The sequence below is a fragment of the Oncorhynchus gorbuscha genome, linkage group LG11, assembly GCF_021184085.1.
Source record: "Oncorhynchus gorbuscha isolate QuinsamMale2020 ecotype Even-year linkage group LG11, OgorEven_v1.0, whole genome shotgun sequence".
In the NCBI taxonomy this organism is placed as follows: domain Eukaryota; kingdom Metazoa; phylum Chordata; class Actinopteri; order Salmoniformes; family Salmonidae; genus Oncorhynchus; species Oncorhynchus gorbuscha.
Window position 1 is genome coordinate 30,289,498 of NC_060183.1, and position 18,792 is coordinate 30,308,289.

General features: G+C 45.8%; 1 protein-coding gene across 1 annotated transcript in view; it reads right to left on the reverse strand.

The window, feature by feature from the left end:
* The window catches only part of pth3r (parathyroid hormone 3 receptor), a 66,142-nt gene that overhangs the window by 17,416 nt on the left and 29,934 nt on the right, over window positions 1–18,792 (reverse strand). The window contains exons 2-5 of the mRNA XM_046368067.1: window positions 13,932–14,037; window positions 11,699–11,809; window positions 9,776–9,900; window positions 7,994–8,088 (exon numbers count right to left, since the gene is read on the reverse strand). Of these exons, the coding sequence (XP_046224023.1) occupies window positions 7,994–8,088; window positions 9,776–9,900; window positions 11,699–11,809; window positions 13,932–14,037 (437 nt within the window). The remainder of the gene's footprint in view (window positions 1–7,993; window positions 8,089–9,775; window positions 9,901–11,698; window positions 11,810–13,931; window positions 14,038–18,792) is intronic.

The following is an 18,792-nucleotide window of genomic DNA, read 5'->3' on the forward strand; positions in this document are numbered from 1 at the left end:
ACCTTTAGCTAGCTAACGTTAGCTGGCTGGCTCACTAGCTAACGCTTAGGTCAGTTTTGAATATCCCCCACTAAATGGGTAGTTACACCCACAACAGACACATAAAACACCAGTCTCAAAGTCGACAGTGAAGAGGTGACTCTGGGATGCTGGCCATCTAGGCAGAGTTGCAAAGAAAAAGCCATATCTCAGACTGGACAATAAAAATCTAATATTAAGATGGGCAACAGAACACAGACACTGGACAGATAAACGCTGCCTAGAAGGCCAGCATCCTGGAGTCGCCTCTTCACTGTTGATGTTGAGACTGGTGTTTTGCAGGTACTATTTAATGAAGCTGCCACTTGAGGACTTGTGAGGCGTCTGTTTCTCAAACTAGACACTGTAATGTACTTGTCCTCTTGCTCAGTTGTGCACCGGGGCCTCCCACTCCTCTTAAATTATGGTTAGAGACAGTTTGCGCTGTTCTGCGAAGGCAATGGTGCACAGCGTTGTACGATATCTTCAGTTTCTTGGCAATTTCTCAGATGGAATAGCCTTCATTTCTCAGAACAAGAATAGACTGACGAGTTTCAGAAGAAAGTTATTTGTTTCTAGCCGTTTTGATCCTGTAATCAAACCCACAAATGCTGATGCTCCAGATACTCAACTAGTCTAAAGAAGGCCAGTTTCATTGCTTCTTTAATCAGGACAACAGTGTTCAGCTAGAATAACATAATTGCAAAAGGGTTTTCTAATGATCAATTAGCCTTTTAAAATTATAAACTTGGATTAGCTAACACAAAGTGCCATTGGAACACAGGAGTGATGGTTGCTGATAATGGGCCTTTGTATGTCTATTTAGATATTCCATAAATAATCTGTCGTTTCCAGCTACAATAGTCATTTACAACATTAATTATGTCTACACTGTATTTCTGATCAATTTTATGTTCTTTTAATAGACAAAAATGTGATTTTCTTTCAAAAACAACGACATTTCTTAGTGACCCCAAACTTTTGAATGTTAGTGTAAGTATTCAGACCATTTGTTCTGAGACTTGAAATTAAGCTCAGGTGCATGCTGTTTCCATTGATCATCCTTGAGATGTTTCTACAACTTGATTGGAGTCCACCTGTAGTAAATTAAATTGATTGGACATGATTTGGAAAGGCAGACAACTGTCTATATAAGGTCCCATATCAGGGGAAGGGTAGTAATAAATTCTGCAGCATTGAAGTTCCCCAAGAACACAGTGGCCTCCCTCACTCTTAAATGGAAGAAGTTTGGAACCGCCAAGACTCTTCCTAGAGCTGGCCACCTGGCCAAACTGAGCAATAGCGGGAGAAGAGCATTGGTCAGGGAGGTGACCAAGAACCCGATAGTCACTCTGACACACATCCAGAGTGCCTCTGTGGCAATGGGATAACCTTCCAGAAGATCAACCATCTCTGTAGCACTCCATCAGGCGGAAGCCACTCCTCAGTAAAAGGCACATGACAGTCCATTGGGAGTTTGCCAAAAGGCACCTAAAGATCTCTCAAACCATGAGAAACAATATTCTCTGTTCTGATGAATCCAAGATTGAACTCTTTGGCCTGAATACCAAGCATCACATCTGGACAAAACCTGGCACCATCCCTATGGTGATGCTGTCATGTTTTGTCTTATATCATCTTGTCATTTTGCTTTTCCTTCTGTTCGTTTTCCCCCTGCTGGTCTTTTTAGGTTCGTTCCCCTTTTTCTCTCTCCCTTCCTCTCTCTCTTCTCTCTATCGTTCCGTTCCTGCTCCCAGCTGTTCCTATTCCCCTAATCAATCATTTAGTCTTCCCACACCTGTTCCTTATCTTTTCCCCTGATTAGAGTCCCTATTTCTTCCCTTGTTTTCCGTTCCTGTCCTGTCGGATCCTTGTCTATTGTTCACCGTGCTGTGTCTATGTATCGCCCTGTCGTGTCGTGTTTCCCTCAGATGCTGCGTGGTGAGCAGGTGTCTGAGTCTGCTGCGTTCAAGTGCCTTCCCGAGGCAACCTGCAGTTCTTGATCAAGTCTCCAGTCTGTTCTCGTCATTACGAGTAGAATTATGCCTTTTGATTGTAAAGTTACTTTACTGGATTAAAAACTCTGTTTTCGCCAAGTCGCTTTTGGGTCCTCATTCACCTGCATAACAGAAGGATCCGACCAAGGAATGGACCCAGCGACTACAGATGCTCGTAACACTGCCGTCGAGATCCAAGGAGCCATGCTCGGCAGACACGAGCAGGAATTGTCTGCTGCTCGCCATGCCGTGGAGAACCTGGCCGCTCAGGTTTCCGACCTCTCTGGACAGTTCCAGAGTCTTCGTCTCGTGCCACCTGTTACTTCCTGGCCTGCCGAGCCTCCGGAACCTAGGGTTAATAACCCACCTTGCTACTCCGGGCAGCCCACGGAGTGCCGCTCCTTTCTCACCCAGTGTGATATTGTGTTCTCTCTCCAACCCAACACATACTCTAGCGAGAGAGCTCGGGTTGCTTACGTCATTTCACTCCTTACTGGCCGGGCTCGAGAGTGGGGCACAGCTATCTGGGAGGCAAGGGCTGATTGTTCTAACAATTACCAGAACTTTAAAGAGGAGATGATTCGGGTTTTTGACCGTTCAGTTTTTGGTAGGGAGGCTTCTAGGGCCCTGGCTTCCCTATGCCAAGGTGATCGATCCATAACGGATTACTCTATAGAGTTTCGCACTCTTGCTGCCTCTAGTGACTGGAACGAGCCGGCGCTGCTCGCTCGTTTTCTGGAGGGACTCCACGCAGTGGTCAAAGATGAGATTCTCTCTCGGGAGGTTCCTTCCAGTGTGGACTCTTTGATTGCTCTCGCCATCCGCATAGAACGACGGGTAGATATTCGTCACCAAGCTCGTGGAAGAGAGCTCGCGTCAACGGTGTTTCCCTGCTCCGCATCGCAACCATCTCCCTCCTCTGGCTCAGAGACTGAGCCCATGCAGCTGGGAGGTATTCGCATCTCGACCAAGGAGAGGGAACGGAGGATCACCAACCGCCTGTGTCTCTATTGCGGATTTGATGGACATTTTGTCAATTCATGTCCAGTAAAAGGCCAGAGCTCATCAGTAAGCGGAGGGCTACTGGTGAGCGCTACTACTCAGGTCTCTTCATCTAGATCCTGTACTACTATGTCGGTCCATCTACGCTGGACCGGTTCGGGTGCTACATGCAGTGCCTTGATTGACTCTGGGGCTGAGGGTTGTTTCATGGACGAAGCATGGGCTCGGAAACATGACATTCCTTTCAGACAGTTAGACAAGCCTACGCCCATGTTTGCCTTAGATGGTAGTCATCTTCCCAGTATCAGATTTGAGACACTACCTTTAACTCTCACAGTATCTGGTAACCACAGTGAGACTATTTCTTTTTTGATTTTTCGTTCACCTTTTACACCTGTTGTTTTGGGTCATCCCTGGCTAGTATGTCATAATCCTTCTATTAATTGGTCTAGTAATTCTATCCTATCCTGGAACGTTTCTTGTCATGTGAAGTGTTTAATGTCTGCCATCCCTCCCATTTCTTCTGTCCCCACTTCTCAGGAGGAACCTGGCGATTTGACAGGAGTGCCGGAGGAATATCATGATCTGCGCACGGTCTTCAGTCGGTCCCGAGCCAACTCCCTTCCTCCTCACCGGTCGTATGATTGTAGTATTGATCTCCTTCCGGGGACCACTCCTCCTCGGGGTAGACTATACTCTCTGTCGGCTCCCGAACGTAAGGCTCTCGAGGATTATTTATCTGTGTCTCTTGACGCCGGTACCATAGTGCCTTCTTCCTCTCCGGCCGGGGCGGGGTTCTTTTTTGTTAAGAAGAAGGACGGTACTCTGCGCCCCTGCGTGGATTATCGAGGGCTGAATGACATAACGGTTAAGAATCGTTATCCGCTTCCCCTTATGTCATCAGCCTTCGAGATTCTGCAGGGAGCCAGGTGCTTTACTAAGTTGGACCTTCGTAACGCTTACCATCTCGTGCGCATCAGAGAGGGGGACGAGTGGAAAACGGCGTTTAACACTCCGTTAGGGCATTTTGATTACCGGGTTCTGCCGTTTGGTCTCGCCAATGCGCCAGCTGTTTTTCAGGCATTAGTTAATGATGTTCTGAGAGACATGCTGAACATCTTTGTTTTTGTCTATCTTGACGATATCCTGATTTTTTCACCGTCACTCGAGATTCATGTTCAGCACGTTCGACGTGTTCTACAGCGCCTTTTAGAGAATTGTCTCTACGTGAAGGCTGAGAAGTGCTCTTTTCATGTCTCCTCCGTTACTTTTCTCGGTTCCGTTATTTCCGCTGAAGGCATTCAGATGGATTCCGCTAAGGTCCAAGCTGTCAGTGATTGGCCCGTTCCAAGGTCACGTGTCGAGTTGCAGCGCTTTTTAGGTTTCGCTCATTTCTATCGGCGTTTCATTCGTAATTTCGGTCAAGTTGCTGCCCCTCTCACAGCTCTTACTTCTGTCAAGACGTGTTTTAAGTGGTCCGGTTCCGCCCAGGGAGCTTTTGATCTTCTAAAAGAACGTTTTACGTCCGCTCCTATCCTCGTTACTCCTGACGTCACTAGACAATTCATTGTCGAGGTTGACGCTTCAGAGGTAGGCGTGGGAGCCATTCTATCCCAGCGCTTCCAGTCTGACGATAAGGTTCATCCTTGCGCTTATTTTTCTCATCGCCTGTCGCCATCTGAGCGCAACTATGATGTGGGTAACCGCGAACTGCTCGCCATCCGCTTAGCCCTAGGCGAATGGCGACAGTGGTTGGAGGGGGCGACCGTTCCTTTTGTCGTTTGGACAGACCATAAGAACCTTGAGTACATCCGTTCTGCCAAACGACTTAATGCCCGTCAAGCTCGTTGGGCGTTGTTTTTCGCTCGTTTCGAGTTTGTGATTTCTTACCGTCCGGGTAGCAAAAACACCAAGCCTGATGCCTTATCCCGTCTGTTTAGTTCTTCTGTGGCTTCTACTGATCCCGAGGGGATTCTTCCTTATGGGCGTGTTGTCGGGTTGACAGTCTGGGGAATTGAAAGACAGGTTAAGCAAGCACTCACGCACACTGCGTCGCCGCGCGCTTGTCCTAGTAACCTCCTTTTCGTTCCTGTTTCCACTCGTCTGGCTGTTCTTCAGTGGGCTCACTCTGCCAAGTTAGCTGGTCATCCCGGTGTTCGAGGCACTCTTGCGTCTATTCGCCAGCGCTTTTGGTGGCCGACTCAGGAGCGTGACACGCGCCGTTTCGTGGCTGCTTGTTCGGACTGCGCGCAGACTAAGTCGGGTAACTCTCCTCCTGCCGGTCGTCTCAGACCGCTCCCCATTCCTTCTCGACCATGGTCTCACATCGCCCTAGACTTCATTACCGGTCTGCCTTTGTCTGCGGGGAAGACTGTGATTCTTACGGTTGTCGATAGGTTCTCTAAGGCGGCACATTTCATTCCCCTCGCTAAACTTCCTTCCGCTAAGGAGACGGCACAAATCATCATCGAGAATGTGTTCAGAATTCATGGCCTCCCGTTAGACGCCGTTTCAGACAGAGGCCCGCAATTCACGTCACAGTTTTGGAGGGAGTTCTGTCGTTTGATTGGTGCGTCCGTCAGTCTCTCTTCCGGGTTTCATCCCCAGTCTAACGGTCAAGCAGAGAGGGCCAATCAGACGATTGGTCGCATACTACGCAGTCTTTCTTTCAGAAACCCTGCGTCTTGGGCAGAACAGCTCCCCTGGGCAGAATACGCTCACAACTCGCTTCCTTCGTCTGCTACCGGGTTATCTCCGTTTCAGAGTAGTCTGGGTTACCAGCCTCCTCTGTTCTCATCCCAGCTTGCCGAGTCCAGCGTTCCCTCCGCTCAAGCGTTTGTCCAACGTTGTGAGCGCACCTGGAGGAGGGTGAGGTCTGCACTTTGCCGTTACAGGGCACAGACTGTGAGAGCCGCCAATAAACGCAGGATTAAGAGTCCAAGGTATTGTTGCGGCCAGAGAGTGTGGCTTTCCACTCGCAACCTTCCTCTTACGACAGCTTCTCGTAAGTTGACTCCGCGGTTCATTGGTCCGTTCCGTGTCTCCCAGGTCGTCAATCCTGTCGCTGTGCGACTGCTTCTTCTGCGACATCTTCGTCGCGTCCATCCTGTCTTCCATGTCTCCTGTGTCAAGCCCTTTCTTCGCACCCCCGTTCGTCTTCCCTCCCCCCCCCTCCCGTCCTTGTCGAGAGCGCACCTATTTACAAGGTACGTAGGATCATGGACATGCGTTCTCGGGGACGGGGTCACCAATACTTAGTGGATTGGGAGGGTTACGGTCCTGAGGAGAGGAGTTGGGTTCCGTCTCGGGACGTGCTGGACCGTTCACTTATTGATGATTTCCTCCGTTGCCGCCAGGATTCCTCCTCGAGAGCGCCAGGAGGCGCTCGGTGAGTGGGGGGGTACTGTCATGTTTTGTCTTATATCATCTTGTCATTTTGCTTTTCCTTCTGTTCGTTTTCCCCCCTGCTGGTCTTTTTAGGTTCGTTCCCCTTTTTCTCTCTCCCTTCCTCTCTCTCTTCTCTCTATCGTTCCGTTCCTGCTCCCAGCTGTTCCTATTCCCCTAATCAATCATTTAGTCTTCCCACACCTGTTCCTTATCTTTTCCCCTGATTAGAGTCCCTATTTCTTCCCTTGTTTTCCGTTCCTGTCCTGTCGGATCCTTGTCTATTGTTCACCGTGCTGTGTCTATGTATCGCCCTGTCGTGTCGTGTTTCCCTCAGATGCTGCGTGGTGAGCAGGTGTCTGAGTCTGCTGCGTTCAAGTGCCTTCCCGAGGCAACCTGCAGTTCTTGATCAAGTCTCCAGTCTGTTCTCGTCATTACGAGTAGAATTATGCCTTTTGATTGTAAAGTTACTTTACTGGATTAAAAACTCTGTTTTCGCCAAGTCGCTTTTGGGTCCTCATTCACCTGCATAACAGATGCATGGTGGTGGCAGCATCATGCTGTGGGTATGTTTTTCAGCGGCAGGGACTGGGAGACTAATCAGGATCGAGGGAAGATGAACGGAGCAAAGTACAGAGAGATCCTTGATGAAAACATGACAACAACCCTGAGCACACAGCCAAGACTGCGCAGGAGTGGCTTCGGGACAAGTCTGTGAATGTCCTTGAGTGGCCCAGCCAGAGCCCGGACTTGAACCTGATCAAACATCTTTGAGATTCCTGAAAACAGCTGTGCAGCGACGCTCCCGATCCAACCTGAAGGAGCTTGAGAGGATCTGCAGAGAAGAGTTGGAGAAACTCCCAAAATACAGGTGTGCCAAGCTTGTAGTGTCATACCCAAGAAGACTCGAAGCTGTAATCACTGCCAAAGGTGCTTCAACAAAGTACTGAGTAAAGGGTCTGAATACTTATGTAAATGTGATATGTTTTTATTTAGAATAAATTAGCAAAATGTTTGCTTTGTCATTATGGGGTATTGTGTGTAGATGGATGAGGGGAAAGAACTATTTCATCAATTTTATAAAAAGGCTGTAACGTAACAAAATGTGGAAAAAGTCAAGGGGTCTGAAAACTTTACGAATGCACTGTATATAGTGCAAACTAATGGGGCGAACTCAGTGAAGTTCAATCTCTTGCATCTCTGCACAGCATGGCATTTATTCTGCGAGGCAATCCTGGAGAAAGTGTGCTGCCATGTACGGGCGCAGTTTAGAGGGAACATTGCATACCAGTGTGGCAGATTCATCTGATATCATGACAGTAAACAAACTGGAAATACTGGTCTTTACAAGGGGGTTCTAATTGTGCATATGTCACCGCAACTAATTATAACCACATCATAATGCCATATACCATTATTAAGTAAAGTGCTATTATTTACTTTCTACTTACCAAATGTTTTTTTTTTGGTATTACACGTGCAATAAATCACCTCTGTCTTAACTGAGTCTTTTAGATTTTCATGAATGGTGGACTAGTGTATTGGTATTACTATAGTAATACTACTGAAGAGGAGCATTAAAGGGGTCTTACTTGAAGTAGCAGAGAATCGAGACAGCCACCAGTAGGGATACCAGAGAGATGGAGTAGCCAATGGTGTACATCAAGTGAAGCCGCTCAAACACCTCCTAAAAATGGAGAACAAATACACTCAGCAAATGAGCGTGTGTGTGTGTGTGTGTGTGTGTGTGTGTGTGTGTGTGTGTGTGTGTGTGTGTGTGTGTGTGTGTGTGTGTGTGTGTGTGTGTGTGTGTGTGTGTGTGTGTGTGTGTGTGTGTGTGTGTGTGTGTGTGTGTGTGTGTGTGTGTGTGTGTGTAATTGTGCATACTTGTCTCTGCATGTGTGTGTGTGAATGTGTGTACGTGCTTGTGAGTGTGCGTGTGAACAGGAACAAAGTCAAGAACATGCTGTTCACAAATGGTTACGGTCCACTGCTGAAGACCACAGCTCGTAGTGGGTGAGTATCATGATGGACTGATGAATTCCACATAGGGTTTTGATGTGATTATTTTTTTATGCCTGAAAAAGATTCTTGCCACAAGCAAAATGCTTGGTCAACACAGGGTTACTAATTCATGCATTGTGGTTGACACTGTGATAACTGTTCACTTTAAATAGACAGAGAGGGCTTTGTTCAGGTGAAAATCCCCCTTAAAAAATAACACACACTACCATTTTAGTCATTTAGCAGCCACTCTTATGCCTTTTCATACTTTTTCCTTACTGATATCCCGTGGGAATCAAACATCCAACCCTGGCATTGCAAGCGCAATGAGCCACACAGGACTGACACACACATAAGCGCACAAATGTGCCCACACACGCACAGCACAACCACACACACACACACACACACACACACACACACACACACACACACACACACACACACACACACACACACACACACACACACACACACACACACACACACACACACACACACACACACACACACACACACACACACACACACACACAGTCTTGTACAGCTAATCTTGTGGGGACACACAATTCAGTCCCATTCAAAATCCTATTTTCCCTAACCCCTAACTCTAACTCTAACCCTAACCCTAACCCTAACCCTAAACCTAACCCTCTCCAGACCAGCTCAATCTGGTTTTGTATATTTTTATATTTAATTGTATTATATATATAAAGCACATTAACATAGCACTTATCTTTGTCGCACTTAATCCCTTCATCCCTTGGTGTGAGTTCCAATTATTTACTTACTTACTTAATTGTTTATCTATTCATTTATTGATCCAGTTTGTATGTTTTATTATGATGAATTATATAACATTTGTTTTAAAATTAGACTTGTTTACCCCCACCACTTTATCAACAATTGTCTTCCTCCTGTTGTTGAACTGTCATGGGTGACCCCTCGGAGCTCTCGGACTTTCATGTTCTCTCACCTTCTCCTAACCAGTCTGATGTACAATATAGAAACAGGGCAGAAAGCTGCAATAGGCCCGTGCAACCCAAAGTTTGATACCAGCAAAAACAGAAATCATCTTAAACCTAACCCCAATTCTAACCTTAACCCGATTAAGAAATAGCATTTGACCTTGTGGAGACTAACAAAATCTCCACAGTAGGTCAAATTTGTGTCCGTTTACTATTCTACACACACACACACACACACACACACACACACACACACACACACACACACACACACACACACACACACACACACACACACACACACACACACACACACACACACACACACACACACACACACACACACACACACACACACACACACACACACACACACACACACACACACACACACACACACACCTCTTCTTGGCTTCTATGGCTAGACAATAGGTAGGTGGTACACTCAGTGTAGTTGGCCCAGGTGCGGTTGATGCTAGGCACCTGCTCCCAGTTCCCTGAGGCATCACACTGACGATAGGCCTGACCTGTGGGATGGGGAGAAGAGGGATACCATCATTAGTACAATAACCTTAAAAGGGGCAAAACAGAGCTTTTGTCTCAGGAGGGGCTCTTGAGCCAAAATAGATCCCTTAAATGCCACAGAAATATTGCCCAGAAATGAAAAAGACTCACCTCCCAAGCTCATGAGCAAAAGCATACACTGAGTGTATAAAACATTAGGAACACCTTCCTAATATTGAGTTGGACACCGTTTGCCCTCAGAACAACCTCAATTCATTGGGGCACAAGGTGTCGAAAGCGTTCCACAGGGATGCTGGTCCATGTCCAATGCTTCCCGCAGTTGTGTCAAATTGGCTGGATATCCTTTGGGTGGTGGACTAATGGTAAATTGTTGAGCTGGAGAAACCCAGCAGTGTTGCCTTGCACCTTAATACCATACCCCCGTTCTAAAGGCACTTCAGTCTTATGTCTAGCCCATTCACCCTCTGAATGGCACACATGGTGAACATTGAATCCATGTCTCAATGGTCTCAAGGCTTAAACATCCTTCTGCTAACCTGTCTGCTTCCTTCATCTATTTAACCGGTGACATCAATAAAGGTTCATAACTTTCACCTTGATTCATCTGGTCAGTGTATGTCATGGAAAGGCATTTTGGGCCGGCAGGGTGGCCTAGTGGTTAGAGCGTTGGACTAGTAACCGTGAAGGTTGCAAGTTCAAATCCCCGAGCTGACAAGGTACAAATCTGCCCCTGAACTGTTCCTAGGCTGTCATTGAAATTAATAATTTGTTCTTAACTGACTTGCCTAGTTAAATAAAGATACAAACAATAAAAGAAAGAGCAGGTGTTCTTAATGCTTTGTACACTCAGTGTATATTGTTAGGCTAAAACCGAGGATTGTGTGCTTCTGTTGTATCTTATGTGTATGAACCATACAGACAACATTCAAGCCAGAGTGTGATATTAACAACTACTGTAGCTACTAAACTTCCATACTGCATATTCAAAGCAAGGCCGATACGTGCTACATCTAATGTAATGTGGAGTTAAGACTCCTCTACAGTATAGCTTGGGACTGTTGTAAACACATGAACAAACTTGAGTATGCATGCAGATGTCTGTAAGCACTGTGCAAAAAGAGTACTCGATTTGAGACTGGTGAACTGCATGAACTGAATTTGCTTTTCGCAAGGTGCACTTTATAAGGAATCGACTGTGATTAGAAGGTTGGGTGAAAGGGTCTGTTTCCCAGCTTGCCAGCCGTGAGGCTGCTGGTTTTGTTTGGTGGCCATGAGGCCTTTCGTTAGTTTTTTGGTTTTTAGTTTGGGCATCCCTTTGGTATTTTTCCTTTTTCGTACATATTTATGTTTTGTCACCAATTTAACAAAGAATAATCAGCTTGGACTAGCCGACCAAAAGCTCAAGAGAGACAGAGCTGGCCAAGGTTAGCTTACTGTTTCCCTGGGAAAAAGTACATTCAACACTTAGGCTTATGCGCTGATTTCTCACATAGACGCACATAATTCATTCAAGTTACATAATGTATCTCGGCCTATGACCCTTGGACAAAGCGAGTGCAACAATATCCGTAAGCTAGTTGTTGGTTTCGTAACACAATACATTTTACATTTACAAAACCTGAAGGCCAGTGTCTGCTGGTAAACACAATCTATCACTGACTTGTCATGATTATGGACAGATGTATGTGGACAATGTACTGTATTTCCTTCTACTGTATGGGGTTTGTCCATTAGTGTATGTAAAAAGAACAAAGCAGCTATTGAGCTTTAGGTTAATGATCTTGTCATGAGCCAGCCCACCTCTGTGGTTGAAGTCGTAGATGTATTCTGGACATAGAACCGAGACCAGCTGACTAGGCTTCCCTCTGGGCCAGCAGATAATCCCATCCCACTCCGGTACACAGTCATCTTCTGCAAAAATACAACAGCACAGATGGCCATTTTGTATGAGTCATTGTGCTCTTTCTTAATCAGTAGAAAATTCAACCGACATTTCATTTCATAATATACAATGCATTCGGAAAAACTCAGACCCCTTGACTTTTTCCACATTTTGTTACGTTACAGCCTTATACTACAATTGATTAAATGTTTTTTTCCCTCATCAATCTACACACAACACCTCATAATGACCAAACAAAAACAGTATTTTATACATTTTGCAAATTTATAAAAAATTAAAAACAGAAATATCACATTTACATACTGTAAGTATTCAGACTCTTTACTCAGTCCTTTGTTGAAGCACCTTTGGAAACGATTACAGCCTTGAATCTTCTTGAGTATGACACTACAAGCTTGGCACACCTGTATTTGGGGAGTTTCTCCCATTCTTCACTGCAGATCCTCTAAGGCTCTGTCAGGTTGGATGGGGAGCGTTGATGCACAGTTATTTTCAAGTCTCTCCAGAGATGTTTGATCAGGATCATTCCCAGGCTCTGGCTAGGCCACTCAAGGACATTCAGAGACTTGTCCCGAAGCCATTCCTGCGATGTCTTGGCTGTGTGCTTAGGGTTGTTGTCCTGTTGGAAGGTGAACCGTCACCACAGTCTGAGGTCCTTAGTGCTCTGGAGCAGGTTTTCATCATGGATCTCTCTGTACTTTGCTCTGTTCATCTTTCCCTCGATCCTGACTAGTCTCCCTGCTGCTGAAAAACATCTCCACAGCATGATGCTGCCGCCACCATGCTTCACCATAGGGATGGTGCCAGGTTTCCTCCAGATGTGATGCTTGGCATTCAGGCCAAAGAGTTCAATCTTGGTTTCATCAGAATCTTGGTCTGAGAGTGGTCTGAAAGTCCTTTAGGTGCCTTTTGGCAAACTCCAAGTGGGCTGTCATGTGCCTTTTCTTGAGGAGTGGTTTCCATCTGGCCACTCTACCATAAAGGCCTGATTGGTGGAGTGCTGCAGAGATGGTTGTCATTCTCCCATTGCCACAGAGGCACTCTGGAGCTCTGTCAGAGTGATCATTGGGTTCTTGGTCACCTCCCTGACCAAGGCCCTTCTCCCCCTATTGCTCAGTTTGGCCAGGTGGCCAGCTCTAGGAAGAGTCTTGGGGGTTCCAAACCTATTTCCGTTTAACAATGATGTAGACCACTGTATTCTTGGGGACCTTCAATGCTGCAGATTTTTTTGTACCCTTATTATAGACAGGTGTGTGCCTTTCCAAATCATGTCCAATCAATTGAATTTACCACAGTTGGACTCCAATCAAGTTGTAGAAACATCTGAAGGATGATCAATGGAAACAGGATGCACCTGAGCTCAATATCACATCTCATAGCAAAAGGTCTGAATACTTATGTAAATAAGGTATTTCTGTTTTTATTTGTAATAAATGTGCAAACATTTCTGAAAACCTATTTTTGCCTTTGTCATTATGGGGTATTGTGTGAAGATTGATTAGGATTTTTTTTTTATTTAATCCATTTTAGTATAAGGCTGTAACATAACACAATGTGGAGACACTTTCTGAATGCACTGTATCTCAGATGATACGATGCATCTGTAATGACATTTCTAACAGATGGCCATTCACAATCTGTATCAAGACTCTGCATCATAACTCTATGCCACGTGACCGTGAGTCGAGCGGGTTTTTCCTATCATTCATCTCATATCTAACCTCCCGTCACTGTGGAAATACTTCACTCCAGGATATTGGATTGATAGCGCTTTTGACTGTACTTGAACAGGAGGAAGTGACGAACAATCTTATTTGTCATCAATTACACTTCATCCCATATTGGACTGATGGTGGTTGACACAAGACAAGCTGATTTGACACTTTAACAAATCATTCATAATCTGGACAACCACTGCACCAGAAACCTTTTCTGTCCCTTGATCTTCAGTTGGGTGCAAAAGGGGATCCCAATGAAATCATAAAAAAGTATAGGCTATGTCCTGTAACAGTGTTTCCCATACCTCTCCTCCAATACAACCAGACGTTGCATGTATTTGATGTATTCTGGAAGTATACCTAGGTATACACTGTCCTATGACTTGCGATGGGGTTGAAGTAGTTAACACACCTTTGACTATGGCCAGCTGGGAATGGATTATCCTCTCACACTTGGCACGGGGACCAATCAGGAGGTAAATCTGCTCGTCTCGTGTGATGACATCATCAGAGTCTATCTATGGTAGAGGGACAGGAGAAGAAGAAGAAGATCATATTACCAGGTCAGGACTGATGACTTGACACCAACGTGACACATGCCATGATTTAGGCGAGACAGTTGGCTAGCAGCCAGCGGTATCGACCAGTCAATGGTCAGACTGTCCACCGCTGTGTGTGACATGACATTATGACATTAAAAAGTTGTTTGTCTCAAATGATGTGGCTCTCGAAGGAGGGTTGTCATGTCGTGTTCATGAATCATTGCATTGTGTCGTGTTTGTTTAACATGTAGGATTGTGTGCAGACAGGGCAACTTTTGTTTTGTCCTTCAGGTGTGAAGTCTATCTTCTTCTTACCTTCTCCTTTGTCTGATCGTGCCCTTATGTCCAAGACCTTCACCAATGAAATCTGAGGGACAATTTACCCCTCAATCCGAGCCTGGGAATCCAAACTGAATCGCTCTGTTTCACAGTTGTTTTTACTTCACTGATTCAGTATGGCGGTCTTTTCATTACAACCGTGTGTGCCTGTAAAGAGCGGCATTGTTCAAAACTAATTTGTCAGTGATTGGATCACCTTTAACCAATCAGAAAACAATCTAATCCAAATCTGTTGGGCTCCTGGAAGAGCAGCTGTTGTGATTGTTTATTTGGATCCCCATTCGCTTTTGCAGAAGCAGCAGCTACTCTGCCCGGAGTCCACAAAAACACAAAACATGACCAGAAACAAAACACTGATGAACTGATAAACAAGGAAAGTCACACAAATGTCAAATATATAGCTAGATACACACAATGCAACTAAAAAATTATGCAAACAATACAGCGCAACAAAATGTGTGTGTTAGTGTCTGGGTGTGCCTGTGTTCACGTGTGTGTCCCCTCACAGTCTCCGCCGTTCCATGAATCGTTTCTCTTGTCCGTTTTTTAAAGGCTATTTTGCTGTTTGCTTGAGCAATTGCAGATGGAAGGGAGTTCCATGTGATCATGGTTCTGTATAAAACTGTGCATTGCTGTGAAATTGTTTTGGACTTGGGGACTGTGAAGAAACCCCTGGTGGTATGTCTTGTGAAGTATGTATGGGTGTCTGAGCTGAATGTTATTTGACTATGCAGACAATCTGGCATTTTCAGCACAGTGATATTTCTCATAAAAACTAGAAGTTAACCTCTCGTCAACCCTCAACTCGGAAAGACTGGCATGCATGTTGTTGATGTTAGTTAAGTATGTGCAGTTAAGGGAAAGGCGTGCAGATCTTTATTTTCTGCAGTTGACCATATTACCGGACAGTAATCAATATGGGACAAATCCAGAGCGTGAATAACTAGTACAGTTGATTTTTGTGTAAAAAATTCATGACATCTTTTTATAACAGACATACCCCCACCCCAACTTCAAAACAATTTTGTCAATATGACTTGCCCATGATAATTGACCAGCCAATGTTATAGTAAAATCTAATGGGGATCCCCAAAAATAAATTCAGCATTTGGGTTTTCTTGCTAAAGCTATCTATAGGTCCTGTGACGACCCTCCCTCTCTGTCTGCCGAATTCTTTCTCTTTGCTCTTGTTTTCCTTAGTGGGGTGTCGGTGGATCGAGCTGGGTCATCATCGAAATGGGACACATCTGGGCCGAGTGTGTCCAGGGATAAATTCACCTTTCCCAAATTCCCCACTTTTCCCCAATGCTAATTGGGATGTGCTTTGGTTGGTATTCACTGCATAGTCTTATAAATGTTTTGGTATAGTGCCTTAGAGTTGATTCTGGTTGTTCGGTGATGTCATCAATGTGTTGCCTGTAAAAGTATTCCAGTAGGACCAATACAAGTGTCATTAAGCTAACTGATATGAGTATTTTGTTTTGGAGAAAATGTTATTGTTCGATAAACTCTGTAGGTGCTTTGTGTGCATCTTTTTTGAGTTGTAATATTTGTTAGGCCCAGTGTTGGTTGCCTTTGTTTGTTTGGTAAACTTACCACTGTGGTGGATAGTTGGTTCTGTGCTGCATTGGAAAGAGTAACATTGGTTAGTTTCCAGGCCTCTGCCCAGGCTGGCAACTTTTGCTCTACTCGCTGTTGGGACATCAGTCTGAGGTGAGTGCAATCTGCTGTGTACCTCAGTGGGTATGGCAGTGTCATTTGCTATCTGGACCTATAGCCTTTCTTTTCCCCGTTAGGCTTAGCGACGTGTTTCACTTTGGAATACGTTCGGCATGGTTATTTCGTTATTTTTGTGTGGTGTCTGTGGACTGAGCAGTTGTCTCGGGGGCACATCCGTGGCTTGGGGGAATCTGCCAGCATGCTGGGGGTGTTTTCCTTGCCAGCGGGCTACAGCGCCTAATTGTCCACCGCAAATCCGCACAAAGGCTCGGGTTGAGTTATTGTAGGATTTGGGGAAGCTCCTTATATATCTCTCTCCTGTGGTGCCCAGTGTGATTGGTGTTTCTCTTGTTGTGGTCTGGTCTGGTGGGCTCGCAGAGGAGAAGAGCGCCGACAGAGGGGAAGAGCGCCGACAGAGGGGATGAGCGCCGACAGAGGGGATGAGCGCCGACAGAGGGGATGAGCGCCGACAGGGGGGAAGAGCGCCGACAGAGGGGAAGAGCGCCGACAGAGGGGATGAGCGCCGACAGGGGGAAGAGTGCCGACAGGGGGAAGAGCGCCGACAGGGGGAAGAGCGCCGACAGGGGGAAGAGCGCCGACAGGGGGAAGAGCGCCGACAGGGGGAAGAGCGCCGACAGGGGGAAGAGCGCCGACAGAGGGGAAGAGCGCCGACAGGGGGAAGAGCGCCGACAGAGGGGAAGAGCGCCCGACAGGGGGAAGAGCGCCGACAGAGGGGAAGAGCGCCCGACAGGGGGAAGAGCGCCGACAGGGGGAAGAGCGCCGACAGAGGGAAGAGCGCCCGACAGAGGGGAAGAGCACCGACAGAGGGGAAGAGCGCAGACAGAGGGGAAGAGCGCCGACAGAGGGGAAGAGCGCCGACAGAGGGGAAGAGCGCCCGACAGAGGGGAAGAGCGCCGACAGAGGGGATGAGCGCCCGACAGGGGGAAGAGCGCCGACAGAGGGGATGAGCGCCGACAGGGGGAAGAGCGCCGACAGGGGGAAGAGCGCCGACAGAGGGGAAGAGCGCCGACAGAGGGGAAGAGCGCCCGACAGAGGGGATGAGCGCCGACAGGGGGGAAGAGCGCCGACAGAGGGGATGAGCGCCGACAGGGGGGAAGAGCGCCGACAGAGGGGAAGAGCGCCGACAGAGGGGATGAGCGCCGACAGAGGGGAAGAGCGCCGACAGAGGGGATGAGCGCCGACAGGGGGGAAGAGCGCCGACAGAGGGGATGAGCGTCCCTACTTATTGTCTTGCATGTGTGCTGTAACCAACAGCTTGCTGATACAGTGCGGGTAGGCTGTGCGTAGGCCAGTCTAAATGATGAGATTATTATGAATAGCCTAAGAGTATTGATCAGTCATGCATTGATCATCAAGACCTTAGATATTTATTGGAAAGTTGCATCGAGATCGCCATGCACTTTCACCACCCTGTGAAGTTTATCCCAATAAACTGCATGGTTTCCCGAGTCATAGTAGAAGGACCACACACACCATATCACCGCGTGACTCCAAGTTTACTTTGATATGATGGTTATTATATCAATATTTGCACATTGGAGTTTCTACCGGCATTTTTTAAATGAAATTTACCAACACAAAATGATCCCACCGTGTTGAAGAAAAAATTCTGTCAGCATTTAAAAAATTGTACAGAAATGTCCTGTTTCCATCCTAGATATCATGACGATTTTATTTTATATAAGGTGTGATTTTACTCACATAGAAACTGTGAATGGAAACGTGGTTCATGACGCTAATGAATCTGCACAAATCGTGTTTCACTAGGGCACTTGGAAAGCCTTATCATTAGCCTGCATTAATTATTATCTGGGAGATTTTTTTCATAGTTGCACAGTGCTCCAAAAATAAAACTCCTGGTCTCACAGCAAAATATTTTGTCACATTTAGCTAGTTTTCCATCTGTCAACAGATTTTCATGCAAATATTCTAAAATCTACATATATCAAATAAAGTAAAGCCCAGCTCACTCATTGGCTATCTAGCTAGCTTTGTTTGACCCCGATTGGTGCTTATTTGACAAAGTTAGAGTCGTTTAAGTGAATACTGCCTGCGTCATCGGCGTGCCATGATGGCGTCGCTCTATGACCAAATATATATAATGATATAGTGAAGTCTGGTTACGTTCTAGGATCTCTGAGGAATACATACAGACATGATTTGACTGGTTGAAACAACGTTTAGGGTTAGATTTTCACAGATTCCTTTCTTTGCAAATTGAATCACTGGAAATACAAAATCTGTTGTGCATGCTATATGGACATTTTTAGGATATGAAAAGGGTATCTAATAAAATGACACTTCATCTTATCTCTGGGACCCTTTGGATGATAAATTAGAGCAATATTAAGTGTAAATGTGTAAGTACACATTTCATCTTCAGAGGTGAATTTATCAAACCTATAAAGCTCTAAGAAGCTCTAGTTTACATGATGAGATTATGGATAAGAGAAGGAATATTTATATTTGTCAAACAACAGTCAAGCGTCAATCATCATGTCACCAGAATAAGACCCTTGATATTTATTGGAAAGGAGCATGAAGCTCATAGCTTGCAACAAACACCCTGTGAAGTTCCTCATAATTTACTTCATCTTTAGCCTTAAATTACATGGTTTCCCGAGTCATAGTGGGAGGACCACACACCATATC